A 22,768-nucleotide genomic window follows, 5' to 3' on the forward strand; every position below is an offset into this window, starting at 1 on the left:
AACAGTAGGATGTTTAGTGACCACCCTACAATGTTATCTTTAACTATTAATAGATAGCTAAGCCCTGGCCAGGGTAGGTTCACAGGGAGGAGACGGGTGGAGGGTGGGGGAGAAGAGGAGGCACTTAAAAGGGTCTATGAGATACAGATGTAAGAGCTACATGTTATTACTTTAATGTGAACGTCATCATTTCTGCCATGCTTTCATAAATTCCTATCTATATCTATATCTATCTATCTATCCTGACAATTAAGTTTGAGAACTTGTTGCAATGATGTTACTAACCTTTTTTGACATCAGAGGGATTATTCATTATGAATTTGAACCAACTGGCAAGTTAACCAAGTTTACTATTTGGAAGTGCTGAAAAGGCTGCGTGAAAAAGGCAAAAATGACCTGAACTTTTAGCCAACAATTCATGGTTTTTATATCACAACAATGCACCAGCTCACACGGCACTGTCTGTGAGGGAGTTTTTAGCCAGTAAACAAATAGCTATATTGGAACACACTCCCTACTCACCTGATCTGGCCCCCAATGACTTCTTTCTTTACCCAAAGATAAAGGAAATATTGAAAGGAAGACATTTTGAAGACATTCAAGACATCAGGGTAATACAATGTCAGCTCTGATGGCCATTCCAGAAAAAGAGTTCCAAAATTGCTTTGAAGGGTGGACTAGGCACTGGCGTTGGTGCATAGCTTCCCAAGGGGAGTACTTCGAGGGTAACTGTAGTGATATTCAGCACTGAGGTACGTAGCACTTTTTCTAGGATGAGTTTACAAACTTAATTGTCCTCCAATTTCATATATATATATATATATATATGAATAACCTGGATTATTTATATATATAACCTGGAATCTTTACAAGGTGTGTTTGTCATAAAACTCCCTGTCAGAGAAGAATACACTTCCCTGACCTGTATTATCCTCAATGTTCATCCTGGCCCCATCTTTTCTTCCCAAACTATTCCGTTCCTCTATTGAAATATCTCATATCTTCCAACCTTCCCATCTCTCCCCACCATCTGTCCATTAGATTGATCTGAAAAATTGAGTACATGGAAAAGGATGTCACTGAGCAGGGGTTAGCAGGGATGCAGATGCAATCTGAAAGCAGCTGCTTTGAAGGGCTTCTTTGATATGGTGAGATAAAGCTTCCATGCAAAGAGCATTTCACTTTCTTCCTCAACCATCAACCATGTTTTTCCAAACACAAAGAATGAATGGTTTTGATTGCATTTCACTGAGTTGAGGTTCGGGGGTAAAATGACATTTGAACAGAAGCTGCATCTTTTCATAAAGCTCTTGAACTCCCAAGAGCCCAAGAGAGCATGCTCAGCCCAGTGGATTTGGTTTTTTAATCCACATGTGCCCCTTCCTCTAGATGAATTCCTCTCTCATAGGTAGAGTTTTTAATAAAAGTCATTATTTTCTTAAGCTACAGGCTGAGTGACTACACAATGTTCTTTTGTTTTGTTTTCCAATTTGGTGTTCATTTGGGTTGGACTAACTGCTCAGGTGAGAGCACTTAAGTGCATCACTGCATGCACTTAAGTTTGGTTAATAAATCCAAAATATCCTTCCACTAGGAAGTAAATTGCATTCCATTTTGTTGTTCTATTTTTTATTACTCTCTCATCTCTTTTAATTCTCTCTCTCATCTCTTTTCCTCTGTCTCTTTATCTCATGTATCTAATTTAATTCCCTCGTAATAGGCCACACCATTCTATAGTTCTTATAGTTTTGTTCTTTGTTTCTTTCTTTGTAGCCAATTTCTTTGCTATACTCAAGTTCCACATTTCATTACCCATTTAGTACTAATGCTTGCCAAACGAAACTTAGAAAAATAAAAAAACCTCCCACTGCTCAAACAATAAGCCCACCTTTTAACCCTTGTCATAATGTTTATTTGCCGGAGAAGATTGCCCAATAAGGTCAAAGGCTGAATTAAAGATTAGTAACATATACTTTTAAAAATTGAATCAATTTACCTTTCTCAACAAGATAGATATAATATCAACACTTTACTAAATTACAAAATACCCTATAGATGACATACAGTGTGTAGCTTCATGTTACCTGAACAGGTTTCTAAGGCTTTGCCTCATTTATGCTTCCCCATCCTCAGCAGGAACTAAGAAAAATCTAAAGGGTATCTCATCTTTTCTGATTATGTAAAATGATCATGACTCAAATGCCAAGAAATAGTCCCAATATTTGCATATTCTGCCAATCACTACTCTAGGTATTTCCATCCCTTAGTATGAATTTGTTTTTCTTAGTCTTATCTAGTGGGAATTGTTGAATCAGTTGAACAAGGGCCACATCTTACAATATAGATATTTATTTACCACATACCCCAATCAATACAGTGTCAATTTTTTAACAAGTTTCAAGACTAATATATCAATGATTTTTCCACTGGTAAAAATTCTATGTAATGTAAGAGTTAAGAGTTATGAGTTCTTTTTATGGAGAAAATATCATATAAAAATTTCTAATAAAATGATCAATTTAAAAATATGAGTGCAAGTTCCATAAAAATCTCTACTCTGTTACTCTGAAATAAAATTTCTATATTTTAAATGCTTCTGTTTTCTGTCAAAAAATATTGAAGGCATCTTTAAGGTGGCATTGTATATATTATTGATATTTTTTCAGCAAAATTTAGTGATCTTCCAAGAATCTTCATGACTAGAAAATGCTATCTGAATTATATACACTTAATAAAATGTTCATATTTGCTTTATAAATAACATATTACTTATATATTAAAGTGAGCATAAATATATTTAAATCATAAGCTTCCAAATCTTATAATATGTAAAAACAAATTACATCCGAGAAGAATGTTTACAAGGTGGCTGATATGCAAAAGTTTTCAAACTAACACTTGGTAATAATTGTCTAAGAAAATCAAGTTAAATAAAAGAAGTTAGAATTCATAGACGTCTTATAATCCTAAGAAGTTCTTGCATAGCACTGAACACATTAAGTATAAAGTTTAATTGTATACAGGGTATGTAAGAAGGATGCGTTGGCCATTTCAAGTGCTTGATGTCAAAGGTGAGATTTGTGGAGTTTTGACATTTATTTTGTAAGGTTAAGATTCTTAAAAGATTGGTGAAGATATAGACTTCAAAATTCCCCAAACCTTTACACATTGTATTTAGCTGTGCATATGCCATAGTATTCTTCCTCGATCTTTTATTTTTTATAAATAGTTAAATAAGTCCAAATAAGATTAGCAAGGGGAGAAGGAAGATGGAAAGAGGAAAGGATTAGGAAAAATGTCTACAATTAGTTTTCTGCCTTATTTAGAACTGGAGAAAATAGGCTTGTCCCATGCAACTGGTAGAAAAATGAATCATAATCCCAGTAATTGAAGGTAAAGGTGGAAGATATATTCATAGTGATTGTCATCTCTTAACATTTACACACTTATTGCCTTCTTTACAGACCAATTTTGTAATAAAAATTACTGTTAAAACCTCCGTCACCAAAAACACATTTATCAAATATGTGATATAAAAGGTGGATGCTACATATAGTCCCTGACCCAAAGGCATAGACTCTCTTTTCCAAAAAGTACTAAATTTGAGGCTTAACAGTATAACCAAAAGGAAAGCAACACATTTTGTTTAAATGTGTCCATTTCATTTTGTGGACATTATGTAGCATAACATATGACAGCTGAAATATGAACTATCCTTTACAAACATGTCAAAATTATTTTCTGAAAGAAAAAAATTCAAATAAAAATTTAAAACCCAGTTTTGGTGAACAACCACATATTCATCAATTCCACTGCCAAAATAAAAACTAGATAGTTAACATTGCATTGTCTGAATTAAAAAATACTTACACTATTGGTTTTTCCAGGCGACTTCCCTGTGAACCAACAATCTCCCCCAATGTACAAAACACTTGTCCCAGAAAGTCCTAAAATAGATAAAAGGATTAAAGCTCATAAGTTGCCAAAGTGTCTTTACACTATATATTTTGTACATCATATTTGCATCATCTTCATTGCTGAAATACTGAATTCTCTAACTCCCAATAATAAGTAAAATAAGACCAATAAGCATTAATTTTAACAATGTGACTTTCCCCCTTAAGTTTGCATAGCATTTTGTTCTTTCAATCACAGAGCAGGCTTATTATTGTGAGTGTTTGGACATCGCACTTTTTTTTCTTTTTTAAATGAAAATGAAAAAAAAGTTCCAGGGTTTGAATTCACAATTGGCTTGCTTTTGGATGTCTCTGACACTACTAAGCTTTTGGCTGAGAGACAAACTGTGAAAGCACAGAGCAGCAGTAGCTAACAATACAGTGCTATCTATAGAGAGATCCTGTGATGTTGTGGCTACAAACGGGGTCCAGAGCCACACTGCCAGGTGTCTCTTCAGTACCACCACTACCACCTATGACTGTGGGCAATTAGTTAAGCTTTTCAGTTTCCTCATCCCTAACATGTATCGGTTCTCATCACAGAGTTGCTTGGAGGGTCTAGTGAGTTACTGCATGAGTTGATATTAACATCTACAAGGTGTGATAAAAAAAAAAAAAAAAAAAAACACGGTGAATGCGGCTGCCAAGTGCCATCCAACAAAGGCAGAGGTCTTCAATATGGGAAGTGGCACATCGAACCTTAGTAACAATGTGTGACAAGTTTCAACTTGCTCCGCAAAGGCAGTCGAGTGTCAGCTATGGTTGAGAGAAGGCGCGTTTTAAAGTGTGCCATATGTCAGAGGGATAGTGGACGGGGGGAGGGGGGTTGACACAGTGTGAGGGATACAAATGATAAACATCTAAGTATATAAATAAATAAATAAATAAATAAATAAATAAATAAATAAATAAATAAATAAAGTGTGCCTTAAATCATCCTCCATTGTGACAATGCTCCGTGTCACAAATCGCTTCTGGTATACGGAAATTTCTGTCAAATAAAAACATTAGGGTGTGTCCTCATCCACCTTATTCACCAGATCTGGCACTGTGTGACTTCTGGCTCTTCCCCAAAGTCAAAATGACCATGAAAGGTAAATGTTTTGAATCAATTCAGGACATCAAGGCAGCCATGACAGCGCAACTAAAGACACTCAGGAAAGAGGACTTCCAGAACTGCTTCAGAAAGTGGCACAAACAATGGGATAAGTGTGTTCTAAGTGAGGGGGAGTATATTGAGGGAGATTAATGGCAATGTGTCTTTTACTGTAATATATTTTTTTTAAATTTAAACACTCACTGTATTTTTTTTATCACACCTTGTATTAAATGCCTAAAAATGGGTTAAATATAAAACATTATAAAATTCATTAACGTACAAGTAGATGACTTTATTTTCAAGACTCAGAATAACCTTACAAAATGCAAGGTGTATTATTAATACTTCATGTAAAAAGAAGCTAATCATCTAGGAGATTGACTTTTCCATATTTTAAGCAATCAGTAAATAGCAGTCAGGACTAACCCAGACAGACAATAAGATAGTAAGGTAATACACACAAAGTATTTAGAACAGATGCTTGGAACATGGTAAGCATCTAATAAATACATGACCCCTTCTATTCCCCTAATTCCCTAGGGTTAAAAGTATATTGTTATATACTTGAAACTTATCACTTGCCACTGGATTTAAGTACTGGAGATACCATAATTATCAGATAAAATAATATATTTATTTTCCAAATCCACTTTACACTCATGGTCAATAAAAATGCTTATTTTGTGTGCCATTATAAAATCTGAATGTGTCTTATACACCAACTTATCTTACATGTTAACTAGTATACATATAAATATATATATGAAAAGAATGATGTTTTCCAAACAATGGTAAACCAAAAGGCTTTAATGGTTAGTAAAATTTCTGATTTCTATCCTATTAGAAAGCTCATCGATGCGTATAGTTTTTCATTAGCATCATAATAAACAATTTCATAAGTATTCAACAGTGTGGCATCTATCTCCTAAAAGGTCTACAAAGATAATTTTTAAATGGCTTTCTTGGTTTTTAAAATGATTGATGAGCATCTGAAATATCTCTAATAAATAATTTAAATTAAAAGATATTAAATAGGCTTATTGATAGCTAAAGTTTTAGTACAGCACAGTAATTGGGTGTAGTCAACTGTTCAGGAATTAATCATTCGATTTCTTGATAAGATAGAGTCATGATTTGCCTCCACTAATTGCTTCTACCTTGTGTTCATTATACTGATTCTAAGCACATTCACACTAAGCCAGTAAGAGCAAGAGAAAATAAGTGATACAAAATTTCTTGCTTTTACAATATTTCAACTATGTGGAAAAAAATTGGTAAGGAAAGTTTGTATTGTATTATTATTGACACTATCTACTAATATTCCATTGTTGAAAATCCTTGCTAATATTGCTGACTTCCTCTGCATTTAATTAACCCATAATAATCACATCAACTATAAAGATTGAGGTAGGACCTATATCACACACTATGTACTAATATGGCAATCGTTTCTAATAATCGAACACAGTGCTCTTTTGCTCCAATAATAACTCCTAATATCTTAAGTGTTGCTTGCACGTCTATATGTTATTTTTGGAATAAGGCAAACTCAACATGAAACAATTGAATTCAATATTTTAGTAAAAATAATTTGTCACATTTTAACATTATTATAATATTGCCTTTTTTTCAAGCGAGGTTTTTGTCTTTTTAATGAACATATTCATCTACAAACCAAAAATGCTAATCCTCCCATAAAGAGATTAATAAAAAGTTCTAAACTTAGACATCAGTAGTTAAATGATAAATACAATTTAAAAATTATACTCTAAAGCTGAATTTATTTCTTCAATCAGCACAACTGTTGATTTTAAAAATATTTTGTTCTTTTTAAGAGTCCAAATAAAGGCAGTTAAATAAGACACTGAATGAAAATTAAGCTTTTAACAATGAGTATGTGGTTATTGATCTAAATTAACCAAATTTTAAAAAATTATCCACAACATATATATTTAACACTTGCAAACCATGTAATATGTAGACTTAAAAATAAAATGATACAATTCACAAATATAACAAATGGATATAAAATATTTACCTCCTGAGGGTACATCACTTTTTGTAGAATACTAGTACTCATCAGCAAAGAAATGAGAAATGTAACATGCTAACAGAAAATAAGTAAATATTCTCACTACTATTAAACATGGTGAGCCAATGGATAGGCCAAATAATTAGAAAACTTACTAAATATTATTATTAAATAAAATGAAATACATTATAGCATTATTAAATAATAATACGGAATATCACATCACACTATCAAACAATATTATTAAATACTAAGTCTAGAGTAAGGCTCAGTTTGATATACAAACAATCCCACCTAATATAACTTAAAGAATGTTGAAGATACTGTCATCAAAGTATCTATCTCTGTGCCAAAGTATAGATAGATTCTACAAGGCCCTACTAAAAATGCAAATGTTAAAAATAAATAAATAAATGCAAATGTAGGCATAATCCATTTATAGAGAGCATCAGTTATAAATTCTTTAGTCTGAATATGCTTATAAGGCTAGCTCTCATCATCTAATAAGGACCGGAAAGCATATTACATAGAAAAAGAAAGTTATTACTGAAAAAGCATCAGAGGACAACATGCGGAGCTCTTTTACACCAGGCAGTCAGGCAAGGCCTCTCAGTAGGTGACAATTTAGTAGAACTCTGAACAATGTGAAGGGCAGAGTCATGTGAATATTTCGGACAAAAGCATTTCAAGCAAAAGAAAAAGCAAAAACAAAGGCCCTGAGACAAGACTATTGTTGGGGTGTTAAGGAAAAGCAAGACGGCCAATGGGGCTAGTGCAGAATCAGCAAAAAAGAGAATGGAAGGAGAGGAGAGAAGCAAGGTCCCATGATAGTCTGTGAATTTTATCATAAGTGTGGAGGGAAGCCATTGGAGGGTTTCAATTGGAAAGTAACATGGCCTGAACAGACTATTAAGATGGTAATTCTAGCTATCTTCTTCCACCACATTTCTAAATGCTGACCTACCCCCAAGGCTGTATCCTATTCTCTTCTCCATTTATTCTTTTATTATCTAACTTTGAGTTCCAACTCTATAGACTGATGGTTCCCAAATCTACATCTCCAGTCTCCAGACATGGCCTAGTCAGTATCTCCAGTTGGATGCTTATTGGGGTCTCTCAAACAATATAAATGTGCCCTGACCACTGATTTCTCTATCCTCACTTCCATCACCTCAATCTCTTCCTCCCCAACGTACCCCATTGCAAAAATACTGTATCACTATTTATCCAGTTGCTCTCACCACTGACTACTCGTAGTCATTCTAATTTCTCTTATATTCACACCTGACATCTAACTCATTAGGCATCATATCACAAAAATATATTCCATATCTAACCATTTCTTACCACTTCAAGGGCTATATCCACCAAATATTGGTCAACTAACCAAATTACAGCAGTCTTATAACTGGTCTCTGTTGGTTCGCAACAACGGGAATTGCCTGGGTGAAATATGAAACTAGCTCCCTAACACAAAGGACAAGAAGAGACGGAAGAAAGAGTCAGACCACTCTAGATTAGTAGATGGCAATTTTGATAAGCAAAGGAACTTATACACAGGCATATCTTGGGCGGCCTAAAAACAAGAAAATCACTACCTCCACACTCTGGAAACTTAAGTTTATATAGAGGCCTTAGTTCAGTCATGTATTCAGTCCAGGCGGTCTAATAACTCATTAATCTATCAAGCCTGTGTTCTTGAAATGGCTCCAGCTATAGGCAGAACATATATTTCAAGGATAGGGGAGGGGTTTAGGAGCCTCTGATTGCCTGGGTCCAGCTTGCCGGTCAACTGTCAATCATGTCCTCTCAATGACCTCCTCCAACAGTGTCCTTAACTCTAGTCTTGCTTCCTTACCCCATTCTCCATTTCAGCTGCCAGTCATTATTTAAATGTGTACATAAGATCACATCATCCTACAGTGAAATTCATGGGGGGAAAAAAATCCAAACTCTTTTTTAAATCATGGTCTACAAATTTCCACACCATCTGAATCCTCTGCACCTTTCCAAACGATTTCATTCCACTCTCTTCATCATCACAACATTCTATATAGGGTAGCTATCTTTCAGACACACCAACATTTGAAACTCTTTCCTAACTCAAGGTATCTTCACTGCTGTTCCTCTTGCCTGAAATGCTCTTCCCTTACATTTTTAATAATTCCTTCCTTCTTTTTAATAAGTATACTCAGGGTGAGAACTGGTACAGAATGATACTGCCTGGTTGGAAGAAACCTAAGCTTCTAGCTAATGGGCTTCATTAGTCACGCTCTCTCAGTATCAATATCTTATTAATATCGGTGCTATAAAGAAGTTATCTTAACCATTTATTTGCATTTATTTTTATTGCATAAATCTGCCCACTCCACCTACTCAACTTTAAAATGTAAGCTGTTTTAGGACAGGGCATTGTTTGTCTTATTCACTGCTATATTCCTCATTACTAAAACACTGCTTGGCACATTTTTATTGCTTGCCTGATTGTATGAGTATACATTAAAATTCAGCTCAGTTTTATATGAGGTAAATTGGCTTTTATTCTAATGAAAGAATCCTGCTCCACTTACAAATCTATTCCTATGAGAAAATGCATTTCATGGTCCAATTAACTTTCAAATACATTTTTTAAAGACAACTGATCTACATGTGGAAGTTTATGTATATAATATTAGGTTGGTGCAAAAGTAATTGTAGTTTTTGCAATTGTTTTTAACCTTTAAAACCGCAATTACTTTTGCACCAGCCTAATATTTAGAAAGTATATTAAAGAACACACTCGCTTTCACTGAAGGCTGGTGTTTGGAAACCAAAATAATGCAGAGAGCCATTAACAAGTCTCAAACAAAAATTTTAGTGGGTACCTTCTGAGATCAACCAAGTGGATAAATGCGTTTTGGATTGCCTCATGGGTATGAAAATTTAGTACACGAAGTACAGTTTCGATGTCATCTGGTCCAGAACACTAAGCACAGTCTAAGATACACCAATTATGGGCCTATTATTAATATTTTCATTAATGATTTGGCTGATGCAATTATGCAAATGAAAGTATGTCATGTAGTTCTGCTAATGGCATTAAGATGAGTGGGTTCAACAGCAACTTAGAGAACAAGGCTGGAATTCACAATGTCAGATTTTGTTCACAGTATCTAACAGACTTGTGGGATAACACTTTAGTAATTTCCTCAGAGAATGATAAAATGGATAAATCCTCTAAAGGAACATGTCCCTGGATTTCACAAGTCATCCTGGAGCATAATGTTTTTCTCCACTAAAAACTTTTCCACCACCAACAGAATCAATTCCAGTTACACTGATACTTTATTAACTTCGCTCATACTCATTTGCAATGTCAGAAATCTAAGGTACAGCTCTGCATCTCTATGTTGCCTAATAGTACCAAAAAAATTAAAAGTTTGACCTAAAATATTTAAGTACTGGAAACTAAATAAAGTCATCGTGAAAGGGGTTTCTTTCAAAATCATCAGAAATGAAAATTTAAAAAAGATTTTATTATCACTAACTCAAGGAGTCTCTCTTGATACCAAATTCCTTTTGGAAAAGATAAGTGCCTTCACTTGACAGCAAGCCCAGGCACTTAGCAGTCTTTCCTAAAAGGTTCCAGTTTTTATTTCACTTTGCAAAACTGACAGGCAGGCAACCACACTTCTAAAAATTGTAACCTCAGGGAATAGACCTAGCTTGTTTATTGGCTCTTCTGATTTTCCAAACACCTCCTGAATTCCTTCTAGGTTGAATGAGTTATATGCTCTGTTACCTAAAAACTGTACTTGGATGTATTCAAATAAAGGCTTTTGTTGTTAATTTCTGACAGAAATTCAAAGCAGTTATCTCTAACAATTCTTGTAACAATTCAAAACACATTTCCTTCCTCTTTTGACATACTTCATCCACTTATAAATTCAGGCACTTATTAACTAATTTGTATTCTTACTAAATATATTTAAGAAAAAGAACAGAGAGTAATGTACAGTATACATTGAAATGTGAGATAATATAAACCACGGGAACTATAGGTAGGAGTATTTTACTAAGAACTAAGGCAGTAACAGCAAGAAAGAAAGAAGACAGAAGAGAAACAAATCTTTGCTGGAATGAACAGGATTTGGTAACTCACTAGATGTGGTGTGTGAGAGAAAGTTGTTAAGGAAGACTGACCGTGAAATACAAGTGAAGGAAGATGTTAAGCAACTCCACCTAAGAGAGTTAGTGCTTAGATTCTACCAAAGCAAGGAAATGGGGTAAGATTCATAAAGAAGTGATGACTTAACAAGAAACGTGAGTTCCAAAGTGATTGACTCAGAACCTCCCCTGGGTTGGAGCTGTTAACTGTTCTCTAAAGGTATCACTCCAGCTCTGAGTGGAATATCCTAGGTGAAATATCTCAGAGTACCTGTCTGACAGAGATGAATTTAATGTGTTTTAAGTTAAACACAATTTGATTCTCAGTTCCTTTCCAAAAGGTCTCTAGACCACTGTGCTATGGTGTTAAATAAGCCAATATTAGACGTGTTGTTATTTATTTTTACTCTCAGTTGTTCAAGAACTAGATGTATCAGTTTTAAAGGAATTATTTCAGAAATTTGAAATGTTTTTGTCATAATAAGGACCAGGAGAATTGTATGGAAGTTTCATTGAAGTCCATCCCCACTACTATGAATCAATCAATCAAAGAACGGAACAAACAAATAAATAAATAATTTAGAGGTTGATAATACATCCAAGTTTCAACCTGCCAGCTTTCGTTTCTAACAAAAACAGGAAGACTGATCCTGAAATACAAAGGGAGGGAGATGTGAAACAATTCCAGATGAGAAGCAATTCCATTAAACAATTCCACTAAATATACTGTGTTGAGGATAATTCTCAAGATAGATAATACAGGCAGAACAGCCAAATTGGGATGGAAAAGGTTATACATTTTAGGTACATTTGAGTGTTAGTATTCTGCAGAATATCTACTAGGTAATCTCTAACAAGCAGGTGGAACTTGGAATTGCTGAGGTTACAGAGGGATAGACACTTGGGAGTCCTGAGAGTAAGGCGTGGAAATGGTAGAACTCTCCAGAGAAGAGCTTATACAGTGAGATGAGATGAAAATTGAAAATAAAACACTAAGAAACACTAAGGTTAAGAAATAGAAGGAGAAAGAGAAACTAAAAAATGATAGATAATGAGGAAAGAAAGATCTAGGAAATGAAGGAATGTTTCCATGGAAGTCAGGGCGGTATTTCAAGAATATAGTCAATTGTGCCCAAAATAATGGGGAGGTCAAGTAAGGAAAAGAATGAAGAGAGACCACCGAATTTTGATCTGCTCTATGTCAGAAGAGTTTAAGCAGAAACAAAAGCCAGAATATAGTAAAGCCAGTTGAATAGAGTATGAAAAGGAAGTTATGCTAGAAACCCAGGCTGTTCTGAGAAGATAGCAACAAAGACTTCATGAAGGCAAAGCAGAGTCAAGATAAAAATTTTTATCATAAGGAAGACATAAAACTTTTACTATTGGAAACAAAAAAAAGGTATTTAAAAAAAAATATTTGCAAAGATATGTACATTCAAGGCTTCTACAAGATGTATCACACCATCAACCAAACGAAAAGACAACCTACAGAATGGGAGAAGGTATTGTGCCGCTCCTGAATCTGTAAACTCCCCAGGTAATGGTTGTTGCCAATGATACATCCGATAAGGCATTAATGTGAAGGAATTCATACAACTTAACACCAAAAATAAATAAACAAACAAACAATACAATACAATACAATTAAAAAATGGGCAGAGGACCTGAATAGACATTTCTGCCAAGAGGACATACAGACGGCCAACAGACATGAAAAAATGTTCAACATTATTAATCATTAGAGAAATTGAAATTAAAACCACAATGGGATATCACCTCACACCTGTCAGAATGGCTATCATCAATAAATCAACAAATAACAAGTGTAGGTGAGGATGTAGAAAAAAGAGAACCCTTGTGTATTGTTGGTGGGGTTGTAAACTGGCACAGCCACTATGGAAAATAGTATGGAGGTTCTCCAAAAAATTAAAATTAGAACTACTATATGACTCAGAAATTCCACTTCTGGGTATTTATCCAAAGAAATCCAAAACACTAATTTGAAAAGAATCCCTAGGTTCACTGCATTACTATTCATAATAGTGAAGATATGGCAGCAACCCAAGTGCCCATCAATAGATGACTGAATAAAGAAGATGTGGTACATGTACACAATGAAATATAACTCGGCCTTAAAAAATAATGAAATCTTGCCACTTGTGACATAGGTGGACCTAGACAATATTGTGCTAAGTGAAATAAATTGGACAGAGAAACAAATACCATATGATTTCACTTATATGTGGAATATAAAGCACAAGTGAACAAACAAAACAGAAACAAACTCATAGATACAGAGAGCAAACTGATGGTTGCTGGATGGGAGGGAGGTTGGACGGATGGGTGGAAAAGGTAAAAGGGATTAAGAAGTACAGATGGCCAGTTTTAAAAATAGTCAGTGATGTAAAGCACAGCACAGAGAATACAGTCAATAATATTGTAATGGTGTCAGATGGATACTAGCCTTATCAGGGTGGTCACTTCATAAGGTATATAAATGTCTAATCACTACGTTGTACACTTAAAAATAATATAATATTATATGGCAACTGTATTTGACAAATAAGAAAATTTAAAAAAATTTAAATTAAAAATATAAAAGTATGAGTCAACTCTAAAAAAGACCTATCGCTTGCATAGTAATATTTAGTCATTACTGATTATTGAAGGAAGATAAAGTTAATCAGGTTTGAGGTAACTTCCTATCCCACTACTACTCTCTGCCTTGAACACAAGGCAACTACGCTAGTAAAAACCACGTTACTACTTTCACACTCAACCTCAAAACATTCTACCCCATGGAACTATCCTTAAGTGCCCAATTGTCATGCCCTCTGAAGACGGTTTGAACAAGAAATGCAAAAATTACATTCAGGGAGAGTGGGCACTTGGAAGTCTATGTCTAGTCAGGGTTAGGGAGGTCATTTTCCCTATGTGCACAATGATAGATAAACAGAGAGAAGCAGAAGCTCAGAGAAAAGTCGTAGTGTGAAGAATATGTAGCCAGGGAGGGAGAAAGAGAGGGGAAGAGAGGGAGAGAGAGAGAATGAATAGCTATCTCACTTCCAACCCTGTGCCTGTTTCTAGCTGCATTTCCCATAAATGTAAGTTATACATCACATGAGATGTTCCTAATACCCCCTAGTTTACCACCTACGTGTGAGATAAGTGAACGCATTTTCTTTTCTTGCAACTAAATTTTAACTAAACAATGTGATTTCTTTTCTGATTCTTCCAATGAAATTTGGAAAAGTTCCTATACAAAGCCATGGAAATTTTAAATGTCCAGCCACAATGCTATAAATCTTATTGTGAGGAACAGGAAGGTGGCATGGTAACCACAATGAAATTTACTTATGGAAAGGAATAACCTCATTACAGCATTGTTTTTTCAATTTCTGGAAAAGTCAATCAAACAAACTGTTCTTTGAATCTTTCTTTAAATGATTCCACTCTGTGCTTCATAACAAAAAGAAACATCATAACTATCCCTTTAATGAAAAAAAGAGAGGAAATTATGATTTTTACTACCACACCCAGGCTTCCAGTTTCTCTAAATCAGTCTCTGAGTTTGGGATTACCTTTTATGTCCCTTCTTTTCTCTAAATTATGACATTCCCCCTCTCCAGACTACACTGGAAATTATATATATACATATATATATGTATATATAATATGTAAAAATATGCATATATCGTATATAAGCAAATATCATGTATAATCATATGTCATATCTATATTATCTTCCAGTTAACCTACAACAATGGAAAAGAGGAAAAATCTCACTCTCCTGAGCCTCTGATTATGAAAATTAGGCCAACTGGCCTCTCAACCCTGGCACAGCTGCCAAGTCTCCATCTATGTACTTAGATTTCACTTGGCACCTAGTGAAGCCCCTTTCAGAATGCTCTTTTCACCCTCATTCAGCCTTTCTTACTAGGTGTGGCCTAATTCCAATCCCTCAGGTCAATAAACAAGCTGATCAGAGTACCAGTGCTTAGCCAGAGACTCTCACTCCCACCTCTCCCTGCCCACCTCCACCTCTTTACCTGCCTAGCTCTGACACAGCTGCTGCTCCTGAACCTGTAAACTCCCAAGGTAAAGGTTGTTACCTGGTGAGTAGAGCTCCTTACAAAAGAGGGAAGTTCAGGGCCCAAAAAGAACAAAAGAGACTGTAAGTGACTTGAGGACAGAATCTATGTCTGTCTTGCTCATAATGTACCCGCAGACACTGGCATGCGGCCTGGCACAAGCAGGTACTTAGAAAATATTGTTGAAGAAATGAACTACAAGGATAACAGAATAGCAAATTACGCTGCTTGTGTTTCCCACTCTTTCCGAGTGGCACCTCCCCAAAACATAGACTATTTCAACGTTATTAACTGGATCCAGCTTCAAATATTACAGGGAAATGGCATAATTTCTTTAAAAAAGTTAAATAAATAAGACTAACCCATTTCACATACCGAAGTTATCTTTCTTTTAATAAGCTCCTCCAAATGTTATTCTAGGGTTCTTTTAAAGTGTTATTTATTTTCTATGACAGTTATTACATGAAAGTTGTGGACAGTTAATTTTAATATTTAATAAGTCAACATTATGAATCATAAATCATGACTTTGTAATTTATATTTACATTATGTAATCATCATAAATAAAAACATAAAAATATGAACTTACATGTTTTGACAAGTTGGGGCTCTTTGAATCGACATCATACCTAAAATATTAAAATACAAAACTCAAGTTATTTCCACAAAATACAGCTAGAGAAAAGAATCAGTATTTTCCAAAAAAACATAAATAATATATAAATGAATCAAAATTATACCAATGGGGAGAAAAACTTAGCAAATTTAGAAGTCTCTTATAATCTACGGTCTATATGCCAATGGCAGAATTTACGATCTCTGGGTCCTTTTATTTTACAACCTAAGTGGAAGTCCTAATAGTTTTAGTCGTCATATTGGCTGCTTGATAAGACCCGTTTAAAATTTATCTTTCCTGTGAATTAATAGTATTATTCTAATACTGTTCAAAATTTCCTAAAAACTGCAATTCCTCTTCTCTTGGACGACATTAAAAAACAAAGAGAGGGCTGGTGATAGGCTGTTATTTGTGTACACTTTATTTCTTAATTAATATCTTAAATGCTGTTATTAACATTGAATTTGGCTAAAGTAATGAGACATTATTTTTCCCCAATCCCAGGACTTGGGGAAATCCTGTATTTTATGAAAAGAAAACTATATTTACATAGGATTCGTATATGTCCTGTCTAGACCACATGGTACTGGAAATGATTTCTTGCAGAGATCCTGGGAAAACATCACTCATTATCACTTTAGCCCCTCATTTTAAAGAATTTGTAGAAATGGAAAGATCACTAACAGTCAAAACAACCTCAATTTGCTGAATTCTTGAGTAAGGAACTATGTGTGCTGGCTCCAGTCTTTCTCCTAAATCATATACCTTTCACATTCCTTGTGCATCACTTCCTACCAGAAATTAACTGCCTTTTTTAAAGGTTAATTAAAGTCTTAACTCTCGCATAACAAGATTGTTTTCACAAAGAAACAAAGCATCTCAATCAATAAAAGGCCAAGAATCAGAGTTCACTGAGTGTACTGATGTTGAGCAGTGGTGCACCTATTCTCCAGCAAAGAATGTTTACCACAGATTGGCGTTAAAATTATCTGATGCCAATACCTGCCTCAGAAGAATTACAAATTACTCTCCTTCATATCAGGGCACGCTGATCACTCTCAACAGCTGTACCTAGAATTTTAAATCAATATACTGCGAACATCCACCAAAGACCTACAGATGTTAGTACAAAAACTATTTACTCAAGACATGTTTTCTTATTAAAGACACCTTTTTAAGGGTAAGACTGAAATTAGCAATGGTAGCAAGGACAAAGGTGAAATATAACTGTACTGGCTCTTCCCCAAGAATCAACCCTAGAAACTGTTTTCTACAAAAGGTTTAGTGTGGACTAGAATAAAAGAAACATGGTGTGTTCAGTAAGAAGAAGCAAACATTTTCATCACAGAGTTTATCTTCAAATACAATCCTTTTTTATTGTTTTTAACAAAGCTTTTTTAATGCTATTATCTCAAAAAAAGGTTTTTTACAACATACGTCTGAATGCTTTAGATAATATGTTGAATTATAGTGCCTTCGAAATTACCATGATTTTTCTTTTAATGGAATTTTCCTTCTAACTTTTCTAAAAGTATCAACACTAACGGATCCTCACCCTCACAGGTCAGAACATAAACACTATATCCTAAATGGTTAGTGTGTGTGCGTGTGTGTGCGTGTGTGTGTGTGTGTGTGTGTGTGTGTGTGTCTAGGTTTATGAGTGCCATACTCTCCTAAAGGAAGAGAGAATACACTGCAAAGCAGGAAAGCTCAGTAGTTTATCCTGAGGAGGGTACATCCTACCACGCCTAAATTTACTAAGGAAATTTCGTAAACAACTTCATCCTGCTGTTACAAGCTTATTATTAGAGTACTGAATTAGAAGTAACTAATTTGGGTGGATCCTAAGGGTTTTGTTTTCTACTGCAAGGTAACAGATGTTGACTGGAATTAATTTTGTATTCTCAAATTCCAAATATGCCCAAAGCCGAAAATAAAAGATACTAAGTAACCTCAGGCTTAGCTTGGAGATACCAAGGAATCCGTGAGTCCTCACATTAGGGTCAGACCCTCCTCCACAAAAGTTACTCATAAAGTGACAGGATTTTCCCTACCTCTTGGGAGGGCAGGAGGAGGTTCTTTCCATTCCCCAAAGCCAAATGAAGGGGAGCTCTAAAATATGGGGTATTCGTGAGAAGGGGAGGATAGCATGTAGTTCCCCATTCAGCTACAGAACCTGCCTGCAGGTCCACACTTCGGCTGCCAATGGAAGAGAATGCCAGGGGACCGTCCTAGGAAGTGCCCTCTGAGAGCTGAGGAACAAGGAACAATGTCCTTTTTGGTCTTTCCTCCACAATGAGAAGGCAAGCAGCATGTTTGACACAGCTCCCTTGAGGCTGGTACCCTGTAAGGTCTTCTGATTTTTCAGAAGGTAGGAGACCCACATCTCCACTTTCCAACTCCCCTACCTTTCTGCCCTTCCACCTCTCTTCTCTCCTGAAAGTAGCTGAGACGATAGCTCCAATTGAGGGTAGAGGAAGTGAATTAAGCTTGAGATTGAAGTTTTAAAGCGAAGAGTACATAACAATTAATAAAATGAGATGGTTCTGATAAACAAAGGTGGCAGAAAAGTACTGATATTAGACCATAGCATTGTTGAGGGAGTCCTTAACCAATATGGAAAACTGTAATTGATATTGTTGAGACAATTATTGGAAGAAATAAAACAACTTATTTTCCCTACCAGTGCTGAGATCCTTCAAAACTAGATTGTAACAATATTCCATAATTATCACCATTTGATTTGGCAAGAAGAAAAATAATTTCTTAGGTAAGTCAAACCTAGGCTCATAACTCCCTTGTTGGTGTTCTGGTTTAAATGGAAAAATAAGAGTGAAAAGAGTTATATCTTATTTGTCCTATTTTCTAGCATATACTACATAGTGATATGGCTACCCACACTTCTTGCTCAAAGACATTTTTGTACAGCTGTTCTGCCAATAATAGTTTTCAACTATGAAAACCAAGTGACTTATTATTATTGGTGCGATAATTATAACAAAATAAAGTTTATGATTTTATTTGTGATATCTACATAGCATGATGACAGAGACCATGTCTCTTGAATGAAAGAGTAACACATCAGATCAAAAAGGCAGGAAAATTTTAAGACTCATAGCTAATAAACTAACCTTAAAACTATATCTCAGGTATATCACAATTGCAATACCCTGTTTCCCTGAAAATAAGACCTAGCCAGACAATCAGCTCTAATGCATCTTTTGGAACAAAAATTAACATAACACCCGGTCTTATATTATATTATATAAGACCCAGATAGTAAAATAAGACCGGGTCTTATATTAATTTTTGCTCCAAAAGACACATTAGAGTTGATTGCCCGGCTAGGTCTTACTTTTGGGGGAAATACGGTAATAATTACTATGTATTAATCAGAATTTCCAGGAATTTGGGGCAGTGATGCCCGGAATACATATTCATTCATATTTATTCTCTCTCTCTAAGTCATTACAATTTTTAAGATCAATGGACAGGTTAGCTAAATAATAAACTATTCTGAAAACCATTTATAACTATTTGTTGGCCAATTTAGACTACCATATTCTCCAGTATTGCTGTTCCCCAAGTAGACATGTAAATATGTTGGAAGATTTGCGGTAGTTCTCTGAGTGATATTGGTTGGAGTTACAGGTGATTTTATGACCTACTTTATCCTTTTTTTTAATTTTCCAAGTTTTCTACAATGTACATTTTCCCTAGGAATAACACATTGCTAAGACAAAATTTAAAAAACAATCATAGTTAGGCATAATGGATAACTACATACACATAACTAGTGAAAAATTACACTGTTTACCACACTTATTTAGGTAGATAGGCTGGAAAAATCACAATGTAAAAAAAAAAAAAAAAAAAAAAGAAAGCTTGCTCTCACAGGTTAAAAGTGTTATGTGAGATATTCTAATCAATGGGAAATCAAAAGGACTTAATTAAAGTGATATCAAAACTATTACATAAACAAAAAGAATATACTTGTTGCTTTTCTTGATAATCTTCTCCCTGTATTTTTTTCTCTGGCCCTAATTATTTGAAATTTTTAGCGGTCATATAAACTTGAAATAATGTTATTTGAAACAAATTTCTGAAATCAATCAAATACATTCAAAAGGTAAAATGATATTTAATTCAATTTTGCAATACACTTTCACATTTTAAACATTATACAATGTCTGTGAGAATTACTATAATTTTTAGGAATAATAACGCCGAAGAGTATAAAATATATCAATTTTCCTACACTAATTTCTGTTACTTTATTTGTTCTTGTCACACTGAGATAAAAATAACACAAGATGCTCCCATTCCAATCAAACATAATGATAATTTTCTAGACATTAGGATTAAACATATTCTCTTATGTTCAGTGGAATACTTCAAACATATACTTTCATCAGTATTAAACAACAAAAGCAAAAATAAAAATACCCCTGTTTAGGCATTATTTTTAATCTTCATAAAATTTTAGAAATTCAAGTTTTGTATCATTTAATTATAAAATATTTTAGACAAAATTTTATTCAATATTGCAGAGTACAGATCCCTTGAACATTTTAAACTTTCTAGGCCTCGGGTTTCTCATTTATAAAAATTAGATTAACTCCACCTCAGAAATTTGTCATGTACGTTAAATATGGTTACATATGTGAATGATTCTATTACAAACTGTGAATAAGAGTAGTAGTATTACTATCATAAATCACCTCTTTTTAAATGTGCTGATAAAACTTATGTACTAACTGTCCAACATCATGCACTGCTGTAATTATTTAATTTAATTTATAAATAACTGGAAGATATTAGTAACAAACACATTAAAACATCTAATCATTTCTTCCTTCCATATTTCCACCAGTAAGAGTATTAAAGTTCTCTCTTTTTTTCAATTTCCTGAATCACATACAGTGAAGTTAAGCAATATTATTGAGCTATCATCAAGTATAGAAAAGTACGTTAAATTCTATCAATACCTAAACGTTCTTCTTACCTTTAAGTCTTTCCTTGTCCATGCTAAGCATACCTAGCAAGCTTGACAAGCATGATATACGCTAAGTACTAGGCGTCTCCCTCACCTAATATATTCTTCTTTGGACTCAATATTTGTCAAAGCAATTCTTGAAATGCTACTTGGTAAAACAGACTAACTATTTAAATGACTAACCAGCACTGAGTACATTTCTTGAACTGGACAATCCTTAAAATCCATTTAGCTTCCATAGCCTCATCTTCAGTATAGATGAGCATGTGATCACTAGCCTCTGTATACAGGTAAATCTTTCTTTACCTTCGCCTCTCCAGAACGATTAACCGAGCTCTTAATTTTTGCTCATTGTTCTAGTGACTCATACTTGATTACTATCATCCTTTTGAGAGCACCATTTCCTGTCTTTTCATTCTAATTGTGCAATTCTAGAACAGACACAGTTATGAATATCAAGTGATAAATGATAAGCAGGACATGAACTTAAGAGACCAGTACAGAAGGGCCAAAATGAGACAAGAATGTGGGAAAGTGGGTGAGAACAGTCACCTGGCAGCAACTGCTTGTGATGGTGACTGCTGGCAGACAGCAACCAAAACAAAACAGAGAAATGGGGCTAAAAAGTACGCAGGAGTTTAGAGAACTAACAAAGCTTATAGAATCTCTATGTTGGTCTCAAAAGATTAGAACCAAGCAGTGAGTATCTTGTCCATATCCTTTCATGTTAACATTTGACTCTGAGTAATTTATCTTCTAAAAGTGCAAAAAACATAAAAAATAAAAAATAAAAAAATTTGCATACAAGGATACTCACTGCAGCATGGCATGTCATGGTAAAAAGAGGACCAGCCAACATGTCCATCAGTAAATGTTTGGTTAAGTAAATCGTAGTTTTTCGAACAATGGAAATCATGCAGCCATTACAATGAATAATACATGTATAGTAGAAAAGAGGGTTTGTTTTTGAGTTTTGGTATTGAAATTTCAGGGAACTTTCATTTTTTAAATGCCTAGATTATTTAAAGTTTGTAATAAATTTTTATTGCTTTTAAATGAAAGAAAACAATACAGATGAATAAAAAAGAAAAAAGAATTATGGAATTGTGTCTGGTTTTAGGATACAGTTAAGTCTGAAACTAAATATCAAGGGGGTTAAGGGATACCATGCTAGTGTTAAAAGGAAAATTCATTTTAAAATGACTATAAGGCTCCGAACAATGGGAGAATGAAACCACATTCTAAATGATTTATATGTCTGTTTTTAAATAAAAAACACTACGTGCAATCTCCATGATAAGCACAGTCAGGAAATCATTAAATTCCACTATAAGATTTTTTTCTCATGAACCTCATTTTTATTACTTCAAAAGGGGTTTCCAGGAAATAAAAACCAAATGGGACATAAAAACTTTTATTTGATAAATATAATGAATACTTAGAACTCCTACAATTCTTGAAGGAAAAGGGCTGGTATAAAATTTTATTTTTTTGAGCAAGCGCTGCAGGTTATTTTACTGCACACATTGTAGAGAAAAATGAGAAAGACTACTAACAGTAGAAACTTTTTTTTTACATTAGGAGGCAAATTATGACTTTTCCAAGTAAGATTTTTAAAATCTTTATAAATTGTGACAGGATAGTATACTTCATTGTTTTCAGCTAGTATTTAAAATAAGATATCTATCTTTTTAAATACTTACGATTTAATAAATTCTTTAATTATTTTAATATATTAAGCACATACTACAGTGTATGCTATACTTTTCCCTCTCAACAGATTTTGTTAACAATATCCAGATACTTCAACAATCACCACAGTTTTGTGGAAC

The 22,768-nt window shown here is 34.3% G+C and overlaps 1 protein-coding gene across 1 annotated transcript in view; it reads right to left on the reverse strand.

Annotated features, from left to right (window-relative positions):
• The window catches only part of CPNE8 (copine 8), a 176,718-nt gene that overhangs the window by 112,470 nt on the left and 41,480 nt on the right, over positions 1–22,768 (reverse strand). Inside the window, exons 5-6 of the mRNA XM_074325840.2 lie at positions 15,914–15,953; positions 3,871–3,947 (exon numbers count right to left, since the gene is read on the reverse strand). Of these exons, the coding sequence (XP_074181941.1) occupies positions 3,871–3,947; positions 15,914–15,953 (117 nt within the window). The remainder of the gene's footprint in view (positions 1–3,870; positions 3,948–15,913; positions 15,954–22,768) is intronic.

This window comes from Rhinolophus sinicus, chromosome 1 (genome assembly GCF_057876585.1).
Source record: "Rhinolophus sinicus isolate RSI-liver-muscle chromosome 1, RSI-T2T, whole genome shotgun sequence".
Classification (NCBI taxonomy): Eukaryota; Metazoa; Chordata; class Mammalia; order Chiroptera; family Rhinolophidae; genus Rhinolophus; species Rhinolophus sinicus.